Source organism: Poecilia reticulata, chromosome 7 (genome assembly GCF_904066995.2).
Source record: "Poecilia reticulata chromosome 7, P_reticulata-male-v2, whole genome shotgun sequence".
NCBI classification, from domain to species: Eukaryota; Metazoa; Chordata; class Actinopteri; order Cyprinodontiformes; family Poeciliidae; genus Poecilia; species Poecilia reticulata.
In genome coordinates this window covers 31,564,858-31,588,555 of record NC_088836.1, presented here as the reverse complement: position 1 = coordinate 31,588,555, position 23,698 = coordinate 31,564,858, and the positions used below count along the sequence as shown (strand labels likewise).

Sequence of the window (23,698 nt, the reverse complement as noted above, 5' to 3'; positions counted from 1 at the left end):
GTTAATCGTAAACTAATCATAAACATTAGTTTTCCTAATGATAACGTGCTAGAACAACACGGCATTTAGCGGAAGCTAATGCTAACTCGCTAGCTTCAATTCAAATTATATTTGCTCAACTCAATTTTAAATTCTAATTTACATCTGTAATGCAATAAAGTGTTGTATTTATGTTTACATCTACTGTCTGTGTTTTATTTCGGGCTGTATGTTTGCGGGAAAATAGAGACGGGAGGAAACGGAAATGCTACAAAAATAATCTTCACCCCCTTCAAAATAAGAGCGTGAATACAAATGTCTACTTCAATGATTCTTAACAGTTAATAACAAAATCGCCAACAAAGATATTGAATTTTATAAACTGAAAGTTTAAAAAACAACCAGATAAATTAGTGCTTTAGAATTTATCTGAGAAAAATAATTTCAGGGAAGCTAAGCGCAATAAATGTGACCAAAATTAACCAAAGCACTCAATGAAAAATTAGCACTGCTATTTGTAGATTAGCGGCTTTAAATCTCAATTTATTTAATTTCATAAATCAACAAAATTGAATGGATAATTGAAAAACAATAAATCTGAAAAGGCTTCTAACAGTTTTTTCTGTTAGAAAAATATGTTTTCTAGCAGAATCATCCTGTCCACTCTGACCAGCCTTTCTGTCCTGCTGAATAAAAGCAACCCCACAGGATGACGTTGCCACCACCATGTTTCTCAGTGGAGGTGGTGTGTTCAGAGTGTGTTGTGTTTTCCACCACACATAGCACCAGGATGTGAGGAATGTAGTCAGCTTAGCAGGTTGGCTGAAATCTTTCCAGTTTTATGTGCTTCCTGCACAGGACAGAGTCCAAATATCTCACACATCTACTTCCTGTGTTGCCTGTGTTACACATGCTGAACTCTGACTCATGGACTGCAGTCAGGTTCTGCTGTAACTACACAAAACCTTCACTGGGTTAATTTCACGTTAAATAATGTAGCTGCTGGTTGGCTGGGGTCAACAACCTCCGGTGGTTTAACGGAGTCTGGAGGCAGTGTGTTAATGCAGCACAGCTTCATTCACTGACACACTCCAACATTCCACCCAATGTTTCCAGGTTCAAAGGTCACACTGATGGTAGCACTCGCTACGTTTACATTTAGGTGTAAATTATTAATTTTCTAAAAATAATTCAGCGGATTAACCATTCTGATTTCAAAACAACAGAAAATGATAAAATGCAACAAAGTTCAAAAGATTAACAAAAATGTTATTTTATTCATTTACGCAGAACAGGATTTATTTAAAAAACTAATCTGAAGAAATGAAGTGAGGGAAAAAAATGATGACTTTCTGAGTAGGTAGTGGGCTGGGATTTGCTGACACCAAAAAACATTAAAATGTAGCCAAAGAACAGCTGGGTTTTTTTTTTATATAGAGGTTGTTTTAGTAGAAAACGAAATGGAAGAACAAAAACGTGCAAAATGTGGATTTTGCGTAATCCCCTTTAAGATTCACACCAGTGATGAATCGATTGATGTGGAGCAAACCTGAATCAGGGCTATTGTTAGTCAAACTTCATGAACTATCAGGAGTGATGTTTGATCATTTTTCTTTATTTATTAAGCTGAACAGTCAGGGTTTCATGAACATAATGTAAACAGATGATCAGCTGGAAGGAGAAGCTCAGAGATCAAAGAGAGAAACCTGCGAACAGAAGGGACTGAGACGACAGAAGAGAGGAGAGGCGATGTTGTTCCACCTCACTAAACCCCTTTCATTCTCCGCTTCTCCCTCTAAACTCTATAACTAATCTACTTCCTGGTTTCCAAGGAGATCAAAAGAGAAGTCAGGGACTGGCCACTTGTTGCCGCGGCAACCGTGAACCGCTCCATCAGCTAAAATCCCCCCACTCATACGCTCCCACACACACTTAAATTAAGAGGTTGGGACGTGTAGAAGGAGGAAAGCAGACAGGACGGCAGGGAGGATATGATGAAATGTTTTGCACTAATTCAGAATTAATGATGTCAGCAAACCCTCTGATTGGTGGACGCTATGTTTCCTCCAGAGCTGCTCCAGAAAAGGAGGAAGGGAGTGAGACAGCTAACGTCTAAGACTCGATCTGAAAACACTGAGGTGGTAAATTCACTTGTTTTATGTGGCTAAAGTTTGCTTTAACCCCTGCAGTTTGAACATCCATTACAAGTGGGTGGAAAACTTGTAATGCGGTTCTCAGCCCTTTGGAAATAAAGTGCTGAGAACCATTGACAATAATGTCAATGTTAGCAATGACATTAGCAATGACATTGCTAACATTAGCAATGTTAGCAATGAACATCGCTAATGTTCATTAGCGGAACTTTAGCAATATTCTGCTAATGTTGAAAATGTTTCCATTAAATGAGAAACGCAGTTAAAATAACACTTTAATAAGTTTGGTCATGAAATAAGTCATTTAAAAAAATGCTACTACATCATGAACCTCTAACTACTTCCTGTTTTCTTCTTCTTCGTGGTTTCTGCCAGTAGCAACATCCAGTTGTTGAGATGCGGGAAAACTGTTTCCATTGCAGTTTTACAAAATAAAATAATTTCAATATTACCAAACAACCCCAGCTCATCCTAATGCCAAAACATTTGACTAAAACACACGTTTTATCAAAATTGGCCTGATTCCTCTAAGCAAATTCATTTTTGAAAGGTAAAATTACGCAGTCATGTGGTCAATGAAAACACAGTAACTGTTAGGTATCGACTGTGTTTCCTTTCACCATAAAATTGTTCAAATTGGTTTTATTTTTAAAAAACAACAGATAAACAAAAAACCCCAAAACCAACATGGCTGCTCTGCGCCTTTTTCTTCTCCTGAGTGAAAAGCAGACGATTGTCCAAGTCAAAACATTTCCTAACGCTGCTATCAGTGTGTGCTCTCCACACTCAGCCATAAGGTGATTATTGAGTAAATACTGATTATCTGTTCACAGCATTCCTCACATTTTCCACCTTCAAACCAGGATCAGATAGTAGTTTGGCACACACACACACACCTACACACACATGCACACGCACACACACACACACACACACACACACACACACACACACACACACACACACACACACACACACACACACACACACACCTAGATAAGTGACACACAGAGGGCTCAGGGCGGATGTGCTTGAAGCACTGCAAGTCTGGGAGGGGATGTTTGGGATCACAGCGGACAAAAGTCTCTGTGTGTGTGTGTGTGTGTGTGTGTGTGTGTGTGTGTGTGTGTGTGTGTGTGTGTGTGTGTGTGAAGCAGGTACGAACACGCCGGCCTCTTTGTTCGAAGGCATCAAAGAACATTCATGGTGGGCGCTCTGCTCAGTCTCACCACCAACTCTGACTCTGTCAAGTCGCTGCTGCTCTTCTGCTCGGTCCAACATCTTTCAGTCGCCTGAAGTTTGTTTCTTCTGCAGACGATGAGACAAACTGTACATTCAAACCTGCAGCCTGGACATGTGGGACTAGTTTATGAACAATTAGATGCACCAGTGCAGCTGCTGACTCCAACATGCGTACTTCAACCTCCATCTGTCAGCTCTGTAATCATTTGAAGCTTACTTGATATAACAGTCAGCCAGTAGCTGCGTTTCCTTTAACATTTTAATAACGGAATTTAGAAAGGCTGCACAGTGGCGCAGTTGGTAGAGCTGTTGCCTTGCAGCAAGAAGGTTCTGGGTTCGATTCCCGGCCCCGGTCTTTCTGCATGGAGTCTCCATGTTCTCCCTGTGCATGGTGGGTTTTCTCCAGGTACTCCGGTTTCCTCCCACAGTCCAAAAACATGACTGTCAGGTTAACTGGCCTCTCCAAATTGTCCCTAGGTTTGAGTGTGTGTGTGTGTGTGCATGGTTGTGTTTCTCTGTGTTGCCCTGCGACAGACTGGCGACCTGTCCAGGTGACCCCGCCTCTCGCCCGGTACGCCAGCTGGAGAAGAACCAGCAACCCTCCCGACCCCACTGAGGGACAAGGGTGTCAAGAAGATGGATGGAATTTAGAAATAAATTTGCAAAATGAAAGCATAGCAATAAAATTTCAATAAAGTTTTAGTGCTACAAGACATTTTCTTTGGCCGCATCAAAAATGGTTTATTTCGCAAAAATGAAACGGAAACATTTTTATCACAAACCATGAAGAAAAGGATGCGAAGACGCAGCTGGAGGATGATAAGAAACGTAATTAAAATCACAGATGAGTAAGTTTGATCACGTGGTAACTCGTTAAAAAGCATTTTTTTTTAAATTTCCGCATTTCCATTAAGTACATTTATTTTCAAAATGTCAAATTGGATAATTATATGGTCATTTTTAAAATTATTATTTGATTAACCGTCTTATTGCAACAGAGGTCCTTCCTACTGAAACTTGTTACTGTTTCCAGCTTCCTAACGGTAAAGTTGGCAGAACCACAGCGTCGCCATGTGCATCAAAACGGATTAATGCCAGATTAAACGCAGCCTCCACCCTCCTCAGATCCAAACACTGCTTCCACCAACCTATTCGCCTTGGAGCATCCCGCCACTTTGAAGTCTGCCGGCGTCTGAAAGAGGACTTTAAGATGATCCAGACAGCTTTCACAGACAGATAAAAGATTACAGAGAGATATGTAGAAAGGCAGACAGAAAAAGCCCCAACAAGGGGGAAGAGGCGGGTAGCACTGTGCCACTTAAAGATTGAGCACAAACATCTGATATGCTTGTAGTAACACAATCTGAGTAAATGCATTAGGACAAGGGTGTACAAACTTTTTATCATGCGTGCCAAAGTTGTAGAGTCAAAAATAGTTGCGGGACAAAAAAGAAACAACCTAAAATCAGGCGAATGAAGTAGCCCAATTTTTCCTCTTTTTTAAAAAACTTAATTTAAAAAATGAATAAATAATTCCAAAACTATTTATGATAATGTGTTGGTGACATTGTAGATAGAAATAAAATTTAACAAAGAAAATAACAAACGTAAATTTCCACAAAAAAAAACTCATAATTTGAGATACATCTCAGGTATTTTTTGATTTTTTCTGAGTTTGAGAAGTTGACAATTTTCAACTTTTGAAACTCAGAAATTTCCAAGTTTTTTTTGTAGAAGATTTTGAGATTAATCTCAAAATGTCTGAGTGGTTTTGGTTGAAATTTACTCGTTTTTTAAGAGTAGAAAGTTCTCCTGTGAGCCACTGAAAAACCAGAAAGTTTCCCCCGCCTGTCCCAGGGAGAAATAGAAATGTCCAGAAATTAAACCTCATGAAAGTTGGTTAATTTTAGTTGAAACATCAGGTTGAACAACCAGAGTTGATCCTTCCCTATGGATTTTCTGCTCTGCAGCCATGTAGTATTCTCTAAAGCCAAACCTGACACAAAGTCTTCTTTGTGTGCCGAGTCAGGTAGGGAGGCGGCCATCAGAGGTATGCAGGGGGCCAGGTGAGGGTGAGGGGCGGGGCCCTTTAAGGGTCTCCATCCCTTCATGTTAGGATCATCGTTTGACTGAGGAACTTGTGAAATATGAAGTGAAATATTTAGAAAATATCCCACAAATAAAATCAGGTTTTTATTGGTGCACCTTAATAGATGGAATGAAAGCAATACAACCAAATATTAATTTAAAAATATCAGCAGGTTGACAATTTTCAAGACATTTTGCTCCATTTCTTCCGATTTGTTAAAGGAATCTGAGGTTTTAAGTGTCAAACTCACTCCAGACATCAAATCACATCAATTAGTCCGTCCAGTTTTTCATGGCTCTGAAATGGTGAAAATTCACACAAAATCAAAAGATCCCTGCATTTTTTCCATGCTAACGAGTTTGTCTAAAATGATAAAAACAAAAACATGACATAAAGGTGCACTATTATTTCCAGGCACATTTTGCAATTTTACAGTATTATCAAGCGACTGCTACCTTCGGTTATGTAAAAATGCCTTATATCAAATATGACTTAAAAGAAATTTGACTTCATTATTTAATGTCTTGAAATTGGGCCTCTGTGTCTTTAAGAAACTCCCACTCTTTCTATTGCCATGGAGATCAATGTATTTCTCAAATATGCATGAAAGAATCAAATGAACCCCCCAGGTATATGTTTGATGAAGGAATAATTTTATAACAAGATGTAAAGTTGAAAACCGTCGATTTTTACGTAATATTCCAACTTTACGTTATGCTGACTCCCACCTGCAGGTGGCAGTGTTTCATAGTTTTTACTACACTTCTGCGTCTGCCTGATTTTGACGTCACGTTTCCTGCACTATGTTGGTCCGCAAGTAACAAAACGTAATTCTAAATTATCATCGCAAATCAGTGATTTTGATTGCAATTTTTTTTTCAATATTACTTAATTTTACTAAGTATATCAGATGCAGAGACAGCTATTTATTAATATTTTACAGTGTGTTAGTCGGTTTTATCAATATATTCGCTCACAATCTGCCCTTGAGAACATTAATGATCTTGATTCGGCCCAAAATGAGAAAGAGTTTGACACCTGTAACAGGTGAATTAGACGGACAGGTGAGGACAGACGTCTCTTCTGCTCACCTGCAGGACAAAAGGACGGATGTTTGGGAACAAAGTAAAGTAGCAGCTGATGACAGATATTAAAGATGGCCTCCAGAACCCACCTTCACGCTAATTTATTTTCCTAAACGACAATATTTTCTATCTGAACACTGCAAAACTAACATTTTACAAAGTATTTTCTGTTTAGTTTATAGTGCAAATATCTTAGTAAACTTGAAATACAACAAAACTAGCATAAAAGTAAATTTCCAGGTAGAAAAAGGAACTTGTTTTAAGTCAATAATTCCTTAAAATCGATTTAATAGTTCCATTGGCAGATTATTTCACTTATAAAAATGGGAAATATGTCTTGCTTTAATGCAACTACTTTAAAAAAATGAATATGAAGGAATTGTTTACTTAAAAAGAAGCTTCTGTTAGTTTATTTATTTTTCAAAGTCCACACTGATATACATTATTAGCATTTAACAATTGGCACAATCAAATTGTAAAATCTTCAAAATCTAAAGTTAACAATGAAAAGTATTATGTCAAGATGAGGCCTTAGCGATCAACCTTTCATAATTAAAGCATAAATTAATGTGAATTGATGTAAACACTTTACCAATAAATTTGACAGATATTTGTTGCTTTTATGAATGTATATTTAAAATACATAAAGTTTCAGTATGATTGACATAACTTATGTTTTTTAAGTAAACATAAGTGTCCAAATTGTTGGCGTCAGAATTGTTTTGTCAAAGCAAACGTCACCATTTCACGGGAAGTGTGGATGGTTTGTAGTTCCATTTTCTCCAAATTAAGATAAATGGTTAATAAAATGAGGATTAATTTCTGCTGTATGTTTGTGAAAATGTTCCTCTGAAATACTTTGGACACCTGATCTAATTAATCGTTTATAAAGATTAAAATAACTCCTCGTTCGGTTATTGTTAGCAAGTTACCACAGCGGCATCAATAAGGGGTACGTCTTCTTCTGCGTGCTAGATTTATCAAATGCTGCCCCCTGATGGCGAAAAAAAATAACTGCAGCTTGAAATTAAACTAGAAAACAAGAGAAACATGGCAGATCAAGTTACAAATAATTAATTTGCTCCTTATATTGAAGTAAATCTTGTTAATCTGAGACTCCGTTGACTTTTTATAATGGGCTATAATTTAAATAGCTAAAATCAAATTACCTTAACACATAAAAAGAAATGTAGGTTTTAGAAATGTTTGTTTTTAATGAAATTGAATTTTCTCAATGAAATACCAGTATTTCCATTCTTGTGGGAAATCTATTTTTAAACATTATTTTCCAGATGCATCTTCTATTGTGCTTCATTTTAATGCCTAAAAATATAAATGACTTGGTGGTTCTTAAAGAAAATTTTAATTTAGATGTTTATTAAAAAATGAATGCTTTGTGGCTTTAAGCAGGTTAGATGCTGAACTGAAAGGAAAAATGTCTCTGGATTATAAACACTGCAGAACCCAAGTATAGGCCAATAAGTATTTAAAGCCAATAACGCCAATAGAAATTTTTGGACACTTTCACAGGTTAAGATTTGAAACCACAAAAAAATAAATGTTGGAGTGTAATAGTGAAAATCATCAAAACAGGAATTAACGGTCTTGCATATTAAATAAAACACTAAAAAACACGACTTCCAAGAAAAACCAGCATCTCACAAACGAGACATAAATCATGAACCTAAATAAAAACATAAATGCAATGTTTCTAATTTGCTAGCAGCTGAGATTCAACCCATGACGGATATATTTTACATACAGATGACTAAAAATATTTAAATTTTCTGAAGAAAGCTTAAAAAGAAAATGTCATCTTATTTTATACGTATAATCTGATAATCCCAGATAATCCACTCATCTGAACTGTTAAAGGCAGCAATTCAAAGCTGATCCGTCTTGTAGCCGCAGGTCAAATAAACAGGTTCAAAATATTCACCTCTTAATGAAACACAAACAAAATGTTGCTTTTTTCTTCCATTTTATTTAACAAACGTTCCACAGATTCATCCAGCGTGACACTCAGAAGTTCCTGCAAGACGAATAATAAGAAAAAAGAAGTTAGAGCATAAAATAATGACCAAAACAAATAAACTTTATGTATTAAATGCAGCAAAACCAGCTGATACTTTGGTTACGTTTCAGTAACTGAACATTTGAGATAATCAACAGACTAAATACTGTTTATATTTAAAATATAATCACAGAAGAGAATAATTATTAACTTGGAAGAATAAAACTTTTTTTTTTCAGACGAATTAAACTCTAGGAAATATTTCCACATTGTTCATGTTAGATTCTAGATTTGGTTTTAGTCCAATTAGAGCAGTTTTGTATTAACACTTTATTTAAAAGAGGCCAGTCAGCAGCTGACATGATAAAACTAAAAGGTTTACAGGATAATAATCTGAATGCGTTTATAGTTTCAGGCAGAAAACTAGAGATTAAATTCCTACTTTGCAACAACGCCGTCGACCTTGGCCAGCCTGAGGATGGAGTCGTCAGATTCTCCCTGCAGAAACAGGAAAGTTTAGGAAAAACTGCAGAGGTTCAGGTTCAGCACCGCCGATTTTATTCACTTTACACGGAAGAGAAAGAGGGCAACAAATAAATAATGAATGCTGACTCATTTCTCACAATTCTGAGAAAAAAGTCAAAATTAAGAGAAAAATCATCAGAATTCTCAATTAAAATGTCAGAATTCTGAGAAAAATATCTGAAATTTTTAAATCAGAATGTTGTTGATTTCTCAAGATTCTGAATGTTTTTTCAAATTCAGACAAAAAAAAAAAAGAAGCCAGAATTCTGACCTTAAAGTTAGAATTGAGAAAAATATTGACAATTCTAACAAAAACCCCCCAAAAAACTGAATTCAGAACAGAAAAAAGTCAAAACTCTGACTTAAGCACCGCCAAAATTCTGAGCAAAAAAAAAAAAAAACGAAAAACATGTGGATACTCAGGGAAAACAAAGATTCTCGTCAGAATTCAGAGAAAATAAAATAAAAACAGCTACAAAAAGCAAAACCAAACCAAAAATCCCACCAGAATTCTGAGATAAAACATCAGAATCTTCTGGGACGTTCCCAGTCAGAACCAGTGAAGGTTCTGCTGCCGGATCAGACCGTGTGATGCTCTGGGTTCCTATGGACTCACTGTGTGTTTTCACGTTCTGAGAGCTGCCAGTAAGTAAAGTTTAAAAGTGCGTCTAAAGCACGATGCCTTCAACACATTCCCGGGTTTTGGAGCGCCAACAGGAAGTGGGCCGGACTGTCCTGGTGTATTTTTGTCAACGTTTATGGCTGCTCTGCAGATTATTGGTTCATCTGTCCTGCTGTGTTTGGACAGAGTTCTGAAACCGATTTGGTTCCTTTTAACACGAGGAACCTGTAGCCTGAACTCCACATGGGGAAGGTAATCAGTGAACCTGCGTGTCCTTCAGCCAATCAAAACGCAGCAGATGTTTAATGTCCAGGAAAGTACCAGAGGTAAGATGAAATAAAAACAGCAACAAGAAGTGAAACCGAGTCAAACAGAGTGGAAAGAGTCCCGTCTGAAAGCACCTGGCGCTAAAACCAAGGGGTCCATTTACCTGGAACTTCACATACAAGTTAAAGAGAAATGTCCTAAAAAACCATCACAAAATAAACTAGAACTGGATGATCTTAAGCCTTCAGAAGAATCTATTAAAGATAAATATGTGAATGTTTTTCACACTTTATGCGTAAATCTGACCCAACTAGACCAAATGAAAAACATTGACTAATAACTAAAGCAAATTAAAAAGAAAGGTGTTGATGGGAATTTATTTCTAGAATAAAATAAAAATCAAATGCATCAAACTAACAAAAACGTCTGAAAAGATCAGCTTAAAAGCATTAGAGCTGAAATAGTTAATCAAATTAATCGTGATTAAATGATTATAGAAATAATTGCCAACTAATTTAGCTATTGATTAATCGCTAACTGGAATATGAAAACTCAAAAAGAGAGAAAAAGTTTAGAAAAAACTGAACAAAATTATAAACATCTACATTTAAGATGTAAAAAATCCTTTATTTGTAAATATGTAAATACTCCTTTAGTGGCAGTTTTAGCTTCGCCTGATTCAAATTCTGTTAAAAAAATACAAAAACTCTTAATTTGTTTTTCTGAAAGAATAAAGTGATTAGTTCTGCAATGTACTGAAGTTAAATCAAGCAGAAATGATGATGTTTGAAATATTTTTCCTTTGCTACAAATGATCACCAAAGGAAAGCTGGTATTGTATTTTAGGCAATAAAACGTTTATTTTCTTATTTTAAAAATTAGTTATTTGTGTTTTTAATGCATTTCTAATATTGTATGAAAAGAAAAATCTGCAAAAGTGTTGCAGTTTTTTTGCTCTCATCTTCTTTTAAGTTTGAAATAGGTTCATTTATCAGCTAAAAACTAAAAATATTTGAACAGTTTAGTTTAAATAAGCTCCTGCGCATGCAGACGTACCATCCTGCGAATGGCTCCACAGATGGCGTAGGTCTTGGTCTGACCGTTGAAGCGGCCGGTCACTTTGTCGACCTAAAGGGAGAAAACCAAACAGAGGGACTCATTTCTACTCATATTTACCCTTTAGGAAGGGAAAAACGTCTCATTGAGTGGAAACAGAAAGGTCTGATTTGCATGCAAGCGTTTAAAATAAGCAGAAGTGCCTGACCTGGTCAGCTGACACAGAGTCCCACCAACAACAACAACAACAACATCTCTGTTTACAGCAAAACTAAACAAAACTCATCAATCTGTTTCTGTCTGGTTGATGATCAACGTCCAGCAACTGGGACTCGACAGCAACGCAGGTTTTTTCCTCCTTGGCTGCCTGGAGATTCTGCTGTTTAATGTTGAAACCAAATTTATGCAAATTACCCCTAAAACGCAGCCTTCATGCTCCTTCATGCTCATCAGCTTCGTTAAACATTCGATGGATGTTCGGATGTTTTTACTGCACGGCTTTCCAGCTTGTAGTGCCACAAAGTCACCACCAGAGGGAGGAAAGCAGCTCTAACTTCTAACATCCTGTTTCTGGTTGATACTTTATGGGGAGAATGAAATTTTTCCAAATCTGCCAAAGAAAACTAAATAAAAGGAATCGAGCGTCGGTTTGTCAGGGTTTCAATAACTCAAATTTAAGACTTTTTAAGAGCTTCATGAATGAAATGGTGCTACTTGTGAGATTAACAAGAAATCTTGTCAGATTTTTCCTTTAGTTTATTTACCATTCCCTTTAATTTTTTTCTTCATTAGCTAGCACATTTAAGAATATGCAGACACCCTACACAAAAAAAGCCTTTAATAATGGTTTAGTTTTTTTCTTGCCGTCTAGCTGCTATATGCCGTTGGCAGCTAACTATGTTTTTTTAGTCATGATACAGGTTTTAAATTCATTTATAAAGGTTTTAAGGTCTTAAAAGTCTTTAATTTGAGTTGGTAAAACCTGCAGAAACCCTGTAATAGCAACTTGTTGCCAGACAAAACACAAAGATGTGCGTGCAACTCAAATTTTTTATTTTTGACTGGCAGAAAAGTCCAGCGAGAAAACAATTACAGAGGATATGCAAGATTAAATGATGCTGCCTAAATCAATCGTAAGATAAATTAAAACGAGCTCAATAATTCCCATTTGCATAATTTATTGTTTTTTCTTTTCTTTTCTCTCTTTCTACCAAAAACTGGATGATAAAAATCTTCAGTCTGCTGTTTTTCCTTTTCTTTTTGAAGGAAAAGTTTGTTTCTTCATAATCTATTTTATTTGTTGTTTTAGTTATTTATTTTGGATATTTAAAATGTCTTCCAGTTTCCAGTGTTAAATGTCAATTAGAAATTAAAATTTATATATCTCTGAGAATGAGTTCTTGCAATATTATGCAATAAACATTATAAGGTCTTAAAAGAGCAACATTCTAATTTATCGCAATAACTTCTGGGACAATTTATCGTCCAGTAAAATATATCATGTCACACCTGGTCAATACTATTTTAAAATGTAGCTATACATTTTATTTTTATGGAGTTGGTGACTGAGCTGAGCAGCAGATACATTTTCTTTCATTTACTCAACACAAAGCAATAAAAATAAAGTTTTGCAACGTCCAACACAGCTCTGGCGTCTGATCGTCAAAACCTCCAGACGACGATATTTGGAATGATTTCTTTTTAATTTAATCACAAATCCATGCCGACGTCTGAGCCAAATAAATGATATTAAATTGACAATTTTATGAATATTGTTGGCTTTCAAAATATGGAATGGCACAAACAGGCCAGACGAACCGAAACGCTTTAATATTCTTGTAGGTGTCTGACTTTACCTCAGCGATGTTGATCTGGATGGAGGCGTGGTCCTTGGCGCCGATGATTCTGTTGCTCGCAGAGCTGCAACAACAACAGATTTAGTTGATCTGTCAGTGACAGAGCAGGAACTTAACAGGCTCAGATGTTAGTGGAACTAGACAAACAGGCGGCTGAATCCCGGAGTATTCTGGTAGAGATGTTGCAATGTTTAGTTTTTAGATTTTGTACATTTAAGTTATCCAAAAGTAACACTGTGGGGAAATTGTCGCCCCAAATTGTCGACCTTAGTTTTAAAAATCCAGACTTAGCTGGTGAGAATGACATAATTTAGAAAAACTCGCATACAGATTTACATTTAAGGTTCCCTATGGCTATTAAGTGTTAAACAGCTTGCCCTATTAGAGGTAACAAGCTGCCCAGCAGGTAAAGCAGCAGAAGAAATGACGACGAGCTGCTGTGGCTCAGATCTGACCTCTCCTCTCTTTGCAAACGCAGCAGACCAACTAGGCCTGCAGGGTTAGAACCGGATTAAATCTGTGGTATAAAATTCAATTTACAAGCGTTGAACCAGAAACTCTTCTAAAAGAAACGTCATTTTAAATCTGAATCTGCCAGCGGTACGAGTCATTTATGGCTTAAAGATAACTGAAACCTAATTATCTGTTTGTGAATGCAAAATAAACTACAGCACATCTGAACACGCGCCGTTTAGATGATTTTAAGCTGAAGTATGTTTCTATGGTCGATCTCCAAAACTACATCTGACTAAAGAAATGCTTCATTTTCCTGAGGATTTAAATAAAAACATGCTTTCAAATGTGAGTTTAGCAATAAAGAAATAAAAACAAAAGCTTATTTATTCCAAGTACTTGAAGAGAAAATAGGACACTTGACATAACAGTATTTTATTCAGTACAGTTCTATCACACTTCGATTATAGAGAAGTCAAAGGCTTGAACATTAGAAAAAAAGCATTAAGTATTACTTTAAAAGAGAATTATGCATTTAAAAAGTTTTTATTCAAGCAGATGAAGCAAATCACTACCTGTAAACATTTACTATAGATTTGGAGGTGCGTTATACTGTATTTGTCACTTTATGAATTTTATTTTATTTTTGATCAAAGTCTATTTTTTACAATGTGCATTTTATTTTAAAGAAAAAAAAAGAAAAATATATACATATACCCCTAAATTACAAAAAATGTCCCATTCAAGGTCAACCTGAGCTCCGTTTTACCTCCTTTTAGTTTTATTTAAGGGAAGTAAACATTTGATCTTGTTTAAAGATTATGCAATTATGTTTTATAAGAGATTTACAGTTTTATCCCCTTAAAATAAAATTATGTTGATCAATTATTGAACCCTTTCCTTTTATCCCCTGCCACTTCAATTTCTTTAGATTTTTATCACATAAAATAACTTTAATTGCCTCGTTGCCAAAACGCTCTACTCAAAAATCGGCCTTTTAGAAGCAATGAAAAACGCGAGCCATTTATATAAGAAACATACTGACAAAACATGCAGTTCTTAATTAATATTTACATTTTCTTTTGAGTCAGAAACGTGAGAATGTTTATAATTATGCAGCTTCTTTAGTTCTAACCTACAGCTATAGCTACAGTTAAGATGAATAACTATAAAAACTCACCATTTGCGAGGGACGTACAGGTCCACAAATTCACCAGCGTCGTTTTGCATTTTGAAAGTTGTGCAGGTTGTCGACTACAAACCTGGAAAACAAACAAAAAACGTAAACAGAGGGCTCTATAGCCGCATGGTTTCAGGGAAATGTGATTTTAGAAAGGTAAGAAGCATAATGCAGACATGGATGTTATCACGGAAACCAGGGACCAACACAGCAGCTAGCGGCTAGCCCCGTTAGCATGCGGACAGCACGGCCGCATGTGGCTGCTTTACACACACGAACATCCTTTATTCACGCAACATAACAGCAGCTAGCGACAACAAATAACAACTAGATAGTTTAATATAACATGAACTACAACAAATACCATAAAACACTGCCGTGATAAACTGAAAGTGATGTTTTAAAACGTTTAGAAACCAGAGCCGAGGAGATACCCACCGCTTGCGACAAATGGCCGACAGGAAAAGGAAGAGCTGTAGTTCCGGAAATGGAAAAAAAAAAAATCCCTCAATGTTTTTTTTATCGCCACCTGCTGGTTTTTACCTGTAACAACAATCACAAACACCAAGTGCATGGACAAGTGCACATAAATTTGTGTCTACATGTTTTCCTAATTAAAAAACGATGCTTTAAACAACGTTTTGCAGAAAATACAACTTTACACAAACAGAACCAAAACAAAACAAAACAAAACAAAACAAGGAAGACAGAGTTTAAGAAAGTATCGGAGATTGCTTTTATTTTTCTATTTTTATCTTAAACATTGAAAATAGCAACAGAAAGCAGCTTAAAATATGTATATAGTGGCAGAATGTGAATAAAATGTTTTTTTTAATAACTTGGGTTATTTCTTTAAAATAATAAAATTTAGGAAAATCTATAGCAAGCACACCTTCTGAATTGCTTCCACATTTTGTTTATTGTATACAGAGAAAAAATGTTTTAAATTAGAAATTAAGTATTTGTTTGTCAGACAAATAATGCAAAAAACTATAAAAAAACTATTTTCAAAATAAATTTTTATAATAAAAACAAAGACAACAGTCTGGACTAATTTTTAATGTTGTGAAAAGAATCCACACTATTACACATTTCTTATTTTTCTTGTTACTCTTAAATTTTTTATATAATCAACCAGAATGTATAATTAGACAGAGAGAACCAGATTGAAAACATTTAAAAAAAACAAAAAAACAAATTATGATTCCTTCATTAAGGAAAACAACAGGCCTCACTCAAGGTCATAGTTTATATGCTAAACAATAAGAAAAACACTGGAATAATTGCCTCTACGGAAGAACTTTAAGGCCAAATGTTTCCAGCAAAAAAGAAACACAAAGCCTCGTCTTACAGTTACTGAAAACCAGTAAATGTGATCTCTGTTTGAGATAAAAAAAAACCCCAGATGTTTCTGGAAGGTGTTTTGTCCCCTCTAGCATAACTCTAATATTAGTAAACCCACAGTCAAACATGGAGGTGGGGGTGTGATGATGTGGGGTGGCTTTGCTGCTTTAAGATCTGAACCATGAATTTTGCTTTGTGAGGGAGAAAATGTGTGGTCATGGAGCATCACCTTCATATTCAATGTCTCGAAAAATAATAAATAAATAAATAAAATTGTAACAGGTACAAGCACTATTTTGTTCCTACAGCAATTTCTCTTTTTAATGCAGGACAAGGTTGGAGGACTCGCACCTGATTGTTAGGGTTTGTATCAACTGTTGGTCTAACATGATATAAACTGCTGTTCTCTTCCCATTATCCACTGACTTGTATTTCACGTCCTTTTTGGTATGTTTACTAAAAACATACCATATAAATTTTTTTTTACATTGATACTTTGTCTTTTAGCTGTTTTGGTCCGTTCTGGTATTTCGAACGTTAATGACGATTATGATGCCATACAAAAACTTGTATGATATCATACAAGTGCATTTTGGCAACCATTACACCCGAGCAGAGAGCAGAAACTTTCTCCAGCCAGCTCTGCAAGCAGAGAAATTCTTCGCACGCGCACGTTTGGATCTCTTTTTACGCTCCCGGGTATCTCCATTACACTCATGGAGAAATTCTGCGCGTGCATCGACCCATATGCTCGCTTTTACCATCTCAACTTTTGGAATGATTATGACGCCATAGCTTTAGTCTGTTTTGGTTGTTTTGGTCCGTTGTGAAGAACAATCTGAATCAAAAAGCAAAGCGCGATTCATCAGTCCATCTTTGTTTTGTCACTTATCTTTGGCAGATATGAATCATGACAGTTTCAAATTCTTGGGCAACGCTGTTTCTATAAAAACAAAGTTATGTCATTTTTAGTTTTACTTTCATCATCTGGATTGCAGACATTGAAGCTTTGCTCTTGAAATATGTTTAATTGAGAACGGTTTTCAGTTTCAGTGCTGCTTGGTTTTCATTTGAAGTTTCAGTGGTTGAATACTTCAAATGTTATTTTCTAACAGTCAAAAATGAAAGGGTGTCACATTCTGTGCCTCACCTTTCCATTCATGAAAACATTTCTGAGTTCAGTGCCTCTTGTTTTACTCCTGTTATGGATCAAATCATTCCAATGATTTCCAAAATGCAGCATTCAAATTTTATTTGCATTGTAGAAACACAACCTTACCAAGCAAAAAAAAAAAAGGTTACAAATACTGAGGGAGGTATTACTGTTAGGGAGCAGAAAGTATTTCATTAAGCCATAATAAAACCACATCGACTGCAGCTTTAACATCAATTATTCCTTTTTTGTTTCTTTTTAAGACAAACCTGATAAGGTTTGTCATTGTTAGGTTCAATGCAAGAACCTTACAATGCAGGTTCCTGATGGTAAAGAATGCAAGAAGCATAAATGTAATTCTTTATAAAAAACAATAACGAAATGCTCAAAAGTTTTTGTCAACTTTGAATATAAATACACGTCAAAGTTTTGATGTAGTTATTTGGAAAAATTAATGTAAACCAGGTTTTTATTTTACTTGCGCTGTAATAAATAAATAAATGAAAAACCACTTCATGGTCATAACATGACAAAAGGTGGGATATCTCCACACAATGCAGAATAAATATACTATAACTTTAAAGTTTTGGAAAGTTCTTCAGCTCCTTTTACTGGTGTTTGTTCTAGGAAATGGGAATCATGTTCAGATATGAATAAAATTATGGCAAACTCTTTGATTTTTATTTTATTAAACGCGAGAATAGCACTTTTTTCTAAATAAAATCTAGCAAAGATATCAGGTGAAATTGTCAAACATTTTTATTTAAAGCAATTGTGAAAATAAATTGGGAGTAAGATCAGAGGATTTTTAAAGGGGCGGTTATCCGACACGCAAAATGATTATTATATAAATAAAATATACATATGATCAAAATTACTCATTATACCAAATAGGCTGTTGTTGACAGTAAAACTATGCAAATCACTTAGTGTCATTTAATTAATAATTACACAATATGGTGTGTAATAATTAAAGAAATATAATTTATGAAATTTATTATTGCACCAATAAGTGAGTAAATGTTTGGTAATTTCTAACAAGAACTACATTTTTGGTAACACTTTTGTTAGAGTTATTATGTTTGTTATCATTCTTATATTTATAAGTTTATGTTACTAGTTTATATTTAGAGGTTTAGTGTTCAAACTTGTTGAAACTTGGGAGACAAAAGGTAAATCTTCCTTAATCAAGCATGTTTGTACAGATGGTGACTTAGATCTTCCTGGGAAAGTCCTGAGCTGTAAAACCTAGTATGTGTTAATTTAGTTTCTGTGTCTCCCCTCTGTCTGTCTGAATTCACATCCTACTGTGAATATAGGATGTGGGTTTCACCCCCTCCATTCCTGTTCACACCTTTCTCTCTTCTGCTAATAAAAGAGACAAACAAACTGAAGGTTTTCAGAACGCTCTGTGAACAGCTCGGAGGAGCTGACAGAGTTTTTCTCCTTCTGCAGAAGTCGGCTAAAAATTCATATACGTTGTCTGTGGTTCTTTTATGTAGGTTCTAGGAAAATACCTATCAACTTTATTTGAAGGGGTGTTTATTTGCATTAAATTATCATAATTTACAACATCATGCAAAGTTGGCACTTTTAATGGACTTTCAATGCAACTTTTAGAGCAACTTTGCATTAAAAGTGTCATTATTTACTGAATGACACTTCATGACAACATAAACATTCATAAAGACTCCTTTATGTTCATATTCACACCCCTTCAAATAAAGTGTCACCAATTTTTTTATTTTGTTACATTTTTATGACGACTGAATGATTCTGATGATGAAACCAAATTTCATCATCATGATAGCAAATTATAACGATTCTGACCCACATTCACAGTTATATGTATTTAAAACATTTATTATAAATAAAATAAAGGTTTTCAGTGTTATTTATTATTATTATTTATCTATATGTCTTTATTATTGTTCATTGCTAAACATTATAAAAATATATTCTGAGGTTTTACAGAATATTTTTCATATGATTTAATTAAAAAATAACTTTTTCCAACATTAACAAACATTGACCAACATTTTCTGTTTAAATCACCAAATGATTTTCAACAAATTTTAAGAAAAAATGGTAAAAGTTGTTGACATTGGTCATTATTTTGTTGTTTTATTAAACTATTTTACCTTTATCCTAATTAAATTATCTTGTGTGGTTATGTTGAAACATGCATCCCTTCAGAACGAGGCCATCTACGTGATTTACTGTGATATGCATCATATTAAAAATAAAACAAAAAGGCAAAACTTTCTGATAATTCTCACAGTTTATTGCTTTTTTCTTGAAAGACCGAGCAGTAACAACCTGAGACAAGCAAGTCAAACATTCAGTTTTCTGCAGAACACCAGAGATATAGAAAAATACTATCCACGTAAAAAGATGATATTCCAAAAACGAATATCTTATAAAACATTTTCTGAAATGTACCAAAATGCTACAAAAATACAGCAATATCTGATGATTTTATCACATGTGAAAACATGTAGATGCATCTCATGTCACTGACATGTTTCTATTTTAATGACGTTTTTCAATAAAAATAACATTCAGTTTTCTTAACTCAAGTATTGTATGTGGTGTACACATTAAAGAGACAAATAAATAGATAAATAGTGAAGAGGTAGGAGGTGATATTTCACTGTTTGACGCATGTGCATCCGACAGGCACCTCTTTAGGACAGGCGCACCAGGGGAACTCGGTGTTGTTGCGAGCCCGTTCGAAAACATAAACCATGATGTAGATGGGCTTAGCGACCAAGCTGTCACTGCCGCAGGTGGAGGTGGTGCAGTTAGCGTCTTCGATGGGTGAGAGTGAAGATCCTGGCCTGGAGAGGAATCAAAAACAAGGAACAGGTCCATGAATACAGAGAATCAGTCCAGGATGGTCAAGCTGAGTCAGGGCAGCACATTTCAGAAAGACGGCAGTTCAAAGCGCTTTATCACAAAAACATCTTAATTATAAAAAAAAGCAATAAACATTACATTTGATCAAATGCTGTCAACAAAATCATGAAGCAAATACACATAAAAATGTTCACTCGTCCTTCAATCCTGGAAATGTTCTTAAGGTGGCAGAAGGCCGGATTTGTAACTGTGTTTATGTGTTTCTGAAGGTTCAGGCCTGATCTCTAGTTTCTACCTGTAGCAACTGAAACTGTTTCTGTTCAGTTTTGTTTTTTTTATGTTGGATATTTAAAATGTCTTCCAGTTCCAGTGTTAAATGTTTATTCATCTCTCAGTTGAATAAACATTTCTGCATTACGATTATATTACTTGAAAATGGTCTCAAAACAACAATATTATCGTTTATGGCAATAACGTCCCGGCTTCATCGTATTGTGACATCAGTTCAGATCAGTTCCTGGATTTTTTCTCTTTCTCTAACTGTGAAATGTGTTTTTCAAAGTGTTTTCACCTTTCATGAAGAGTCCAGGGTGAGATGGACGAGTCCTTCAGCTCAGACACGTGGCGGAAGCACGGCCCATGAAAATGCCCTGCATGGATGCAGTTTCCACCGCAGACAGGGTTGCTGTTGGCTGATCCCATCAGAACCAGAACCACCTGGAAGGAAAAACAAAACATTCAGCGTCAAAAACTGCTGGAAACTCATCACTTATGAAGCAAAAAGAAGTTTGTTTTTCAGGTGCAGCAGTTAAAGCTGGGAGTTATGCTGACTTCAGTAACTTTCTTGAAAAAATATACTTCCAGTTGTACTTTTTACTTTTACTGGACTAATTTTCACGGTAAAGTATTTCTGCTCTTTCCTGAGTGAAATTTCTGTATTTTTTACAAGCTGAAAGAAAAACAAACACGTTTTAACCAAAACTTCACCAGATGCACACCTGCAGATTTTATGAAAGTTCTTTAAGGTTTTATTGAATAAAAATAAAAAATGTGGATATATATTTTATTTTGTAATTATGCTCTTTATATGAATCACTTTGGTCTTTAAAATACCTAAATTTCCACTTTACTTTATAATTTGGTCCAACTTATTCTGCAATTTTAGTGATTTCTTAGACAGATACTTCATTTGAGTAAAAATATGTTGAAGTTTTACTTGATTACCATTTTTGCACCGCAAAAACTCAAAATCTTACCAATTATTTTTGCCTAAACAAAACTAACTGAAATGTCATTTTCAGCAGGAAAGATGAGCTTGTTTTAATTCAATGTTTCCTTAATATTGATTAAAAAATAAATTCATTGGCAGATTGTTTCAATTACAGGAAGACATTTTCCCCATGTTGTAAGAGACACAGAACTAGTACTTGTCCATGAATATTAGGTAGTTATTGAGTTAAACAAGCTCGTATATGTTCCCAAAAGTCCCCCGGGTTGCAGTACTCACCAGGAAAGATGTGAGGATGGAAGCGGCAGAGGAAGCCATCATGTCCGTCTGTTCGTGCTGTTTTCAGGGAGAGGATGCTGCTGGAGTGCCGCTCTGCGCGCTGCAGCGAGCTTTTTATCCCCACAGCGGTGATGTAAGAGCGCATTTGGATGTGAGGAACTACCGCGGGGGCGAACAATGGGAGGAGCCTGCCTGGGTTATTTTTGTTAGTATTGACATGAGCTGGTGGACGCGATTGAATGTGTGTTTTATTTACAGCCTGAAAGGAAGAAAAGAAAAAGGGGGATTTCTGAAACTTGACATCTTGGATCAACTTTTCATGAAATGAACAAAACGTGATAGCAATCAATTCTCTAGTTTGATATATTTTAATTAATATTAATAATACTACTAATGAAAAAAAATCTGATTTATATGTGAAAATCTCTTTTTAAAAAATCATAGAGTGTGAATTTTGGGGGTAGAGTACCACTACGTCCTCATATTTTTAATCAAGTTAAAGTAAAACAGCCGTGCAAAAAAAATTACTACAGTAAGAGTAAAACAGTATTTGGTAAAAAGTCAACCAAAATATCAATAATTTAATCTTTAAAAAATACATAATCAGATGGACCAACATGTAAAGTTAAGAGCAAATGTTGCTGCTTTAAGGACTAAAATGACAATAATTAACAACAAAAAAATAATAAAATCTGGCGAAAGAAAAAAAAATCAAAGTTAGTTTATTTCAATAAAAACTTATAAAATCTTAATAGAAACTGCAGGTGTGAGTCTGGTGGATTTTTGGTTAAAACATGTTTGTTTCTCATTCAGTGGGCAGAAAATCCAGAAATTTACTCAAATAAAAGAAGAACGATTTCATAATAAATGACTAAAAATAATCCTGAGAGTACATTAAGAATGCAGTCCGTGGTTAATATTCTGTGTTCGCGTGGGCTGCAGAACATGGCGGCGGCTCTTCCGTGGGTGTGACAGAGGACACCGGGATACCACCCCACACGTCACGCAGAACCTGCCCAGCTTCGTGTGAAATAGTTCGGGGAAGCCCACTCAGGATCACAGAGCGGAGAAATCCTGCCGCGACACGCCTCCTGCCCACGCGGCCTCACTTTTCCCTTGTTGTTGATCCTGGTTATCATGACGCTTTCACTGAACTTCAGGAATGTAAACTGGATTCAAGTGACGTTTTAAAAATAGAATAGAAAAATCAATTTATGCATTTATGTTTGTTTTTAAAGTTGTGCAACATGCTGGGCTAAACTTCCGTCAGCAATATATATATATATATATATATATATATATATATATATTTAAATCAAACACAAATAAATTTGAATATTATTGAAAATGTGAAATGACTCTTATTTTCATTCTGTTTTTATCCATCCATTTTCTTTACACCCTTGTTCCTCAGTGGGGTCGGGAGGTGCTGCTGTCTCTCCAGCTGGCGTTTGGGGCGAGGGGCGGGGTCACCTGGACAGGTCACCAGTCTGTCGCAGGGCAACACAGAGACACACAACCATGCACACACACATTTGGAGAGTCATGTTTTGGACTGTGGAGTACCCAGAGAAAGCCCACCATGCACAGGGAGAACATGTGAACTCCATGCAGAAAGACCGGGGCTACCAACTGCGCCACTGTGCAGCACTCTGTTTTTATTTTATGTGGAAATATGTAGAAATGCTTATTTATTTAATTTTCTTTTATTATTGTTCTCTTTATTGGTCTGTATTGCACTGTATTTGTCATTTTTAATATTTATCTTGTACCCTGAGAGACTACAGATAAAAACAAACCTTTACGGCTATCTCTATCTTTGTCTCTTTTTAAATAAATAAACTGCAACAAAATTGTTTATCTCATTAAATCAGGTGAAAAGGTAAAAAATCTGATCTATTTATCACACGCTGAGTCATGTTTTCAGCATTTTTTAAGTTTTAAATAAAACCATAAAATGTTTGCAAAAAAAACAACAAAAACAAATGTTTACATTTCCTTCTGTTTCTAAAAAAATATTATAAAACATCATTTCCAATATAATGTGAAGAAAAATGTAATCTTGCAGCACATTCAAAACCATAAAACTATTATTATATCTGCATTCACAAAGTTTTTTAAACTCATTTTTAGCCAGAATTAATATTTTTAAATTATCAACATGTTTGTTAAGATTTGTCAAAAATGTTATTTAAAAAACACATAATTTCCAATCTAATGAGAATAAAAATAGCATCTTGCAGCACATTCAAAACCTGTATGCTATTGTCAAAATGTCTGCATTTAAAAACGTAAAACAATAATTTTAGCCAGA

General features: G+C 35.3%; 2 protein-coding genes across 2 annotated transcripts; both read right to left on the bottom strand.

Moving 5' to 3' along the window:
* Nucleotides 1–8,512: 8,512 nt before the first annotated feature.
* On the bottom strand, nucleotides 8,513–15,064 carry rps21 (ribosomal protein S21). Its single transcript, XM_008404290.3, has 6 exons — nucleotides 14,960–15,064; nucleotides 14,522–14,603; nucleotides 12,889–12,952; nucleotides 11,033–11,104; nucleotides 9,005–9,060; nucleotides 8,513–8,580 (listed from the first exon to the last, which is right to left on the bottom strand). The coding sequence occupies exons 2-6, from the start codon at nucleotides 14,569–14,571 to the stop codon at nucleotides 8,571–8,573; spliced, it is 252 nt and encodes an 83-aa protein (XP_008402512.1). The 5' UTR covers nucleotides 14,572–14,603; nucleotides 14,960–15,064; the 3' UTR covers nucleotides 8,513–8,570.
* Nucleotides 15,065–19,101: 4,037 nt separating this feature from the next.
* LOC145552307 (uncharacterized) lies at nucleotides 19,102–22,644 on the bottom strand. The gene is made up of 3 exons (XM_081609329.1): nucleotides 21,385–22,644; nucleotides 20,449–20,594; nucleotides 19,102–19,858 (listed from the first exon to the last, which is right to left on the bottom strand). The coding sequence occupies exons 1-3, from the start codon at nucleotides 21,424–21,426 to the stop codon at nucleotides 19,669–19,671; spliced, it is 378 nt and encodes a 125-aa protein (XP_081465455.1). The 5' UTR covers nucleotides 21,427–22,644; the 3' UTR covers nucleotides 19,102–19,668.
* Nucleotides 22,645–23,698: the final 1,054 nt, after the last annotated feature.

Coding starts and splice junctions, on each gene's coding strand:
- rps21 (XM_008404290.3), bottom strand. CDS start 14,571: ATGCAAAACGACGCTGGTGAATTTGTGGACCTGTACGTCCCTCGCAAA. Junction 12,953..14,521: donor CTGTACGTCCCTCGCAAATG/GTGAGTTTTTAT, acceptor TTGTTGTTGCAG/CTCTGCGAGCAACAGAATCA. Junction 11,105..12,888: donor TCCAGATCAACATCGCTGAG/GTAAAGTCAGAC, acceptor TTCTCCCTTTAG/GTCGACAAAGTGACCGGCCG.
- LOC145552307 (XM_081609329.1), bottom strand. CDS start 21,426: ATGATGGCTTCCTCTGCCGCTTCCATCCTCACATCTTTCCTG. Junction 20,595..21,384: donor CCATCCTCACATCTTTCCTG/GTGAGTACTGCA, acceptor TTTTCCTTCCAG/GTGGTTCTGGTTCTGATGGG. Junction 19,859..20,448: donor CCCTGGACTCTTCATGAAAG/GTGAAAACACTT, acceptor ATTCCTCTCCAG/GCCAGGATCTTCACTCTCAC.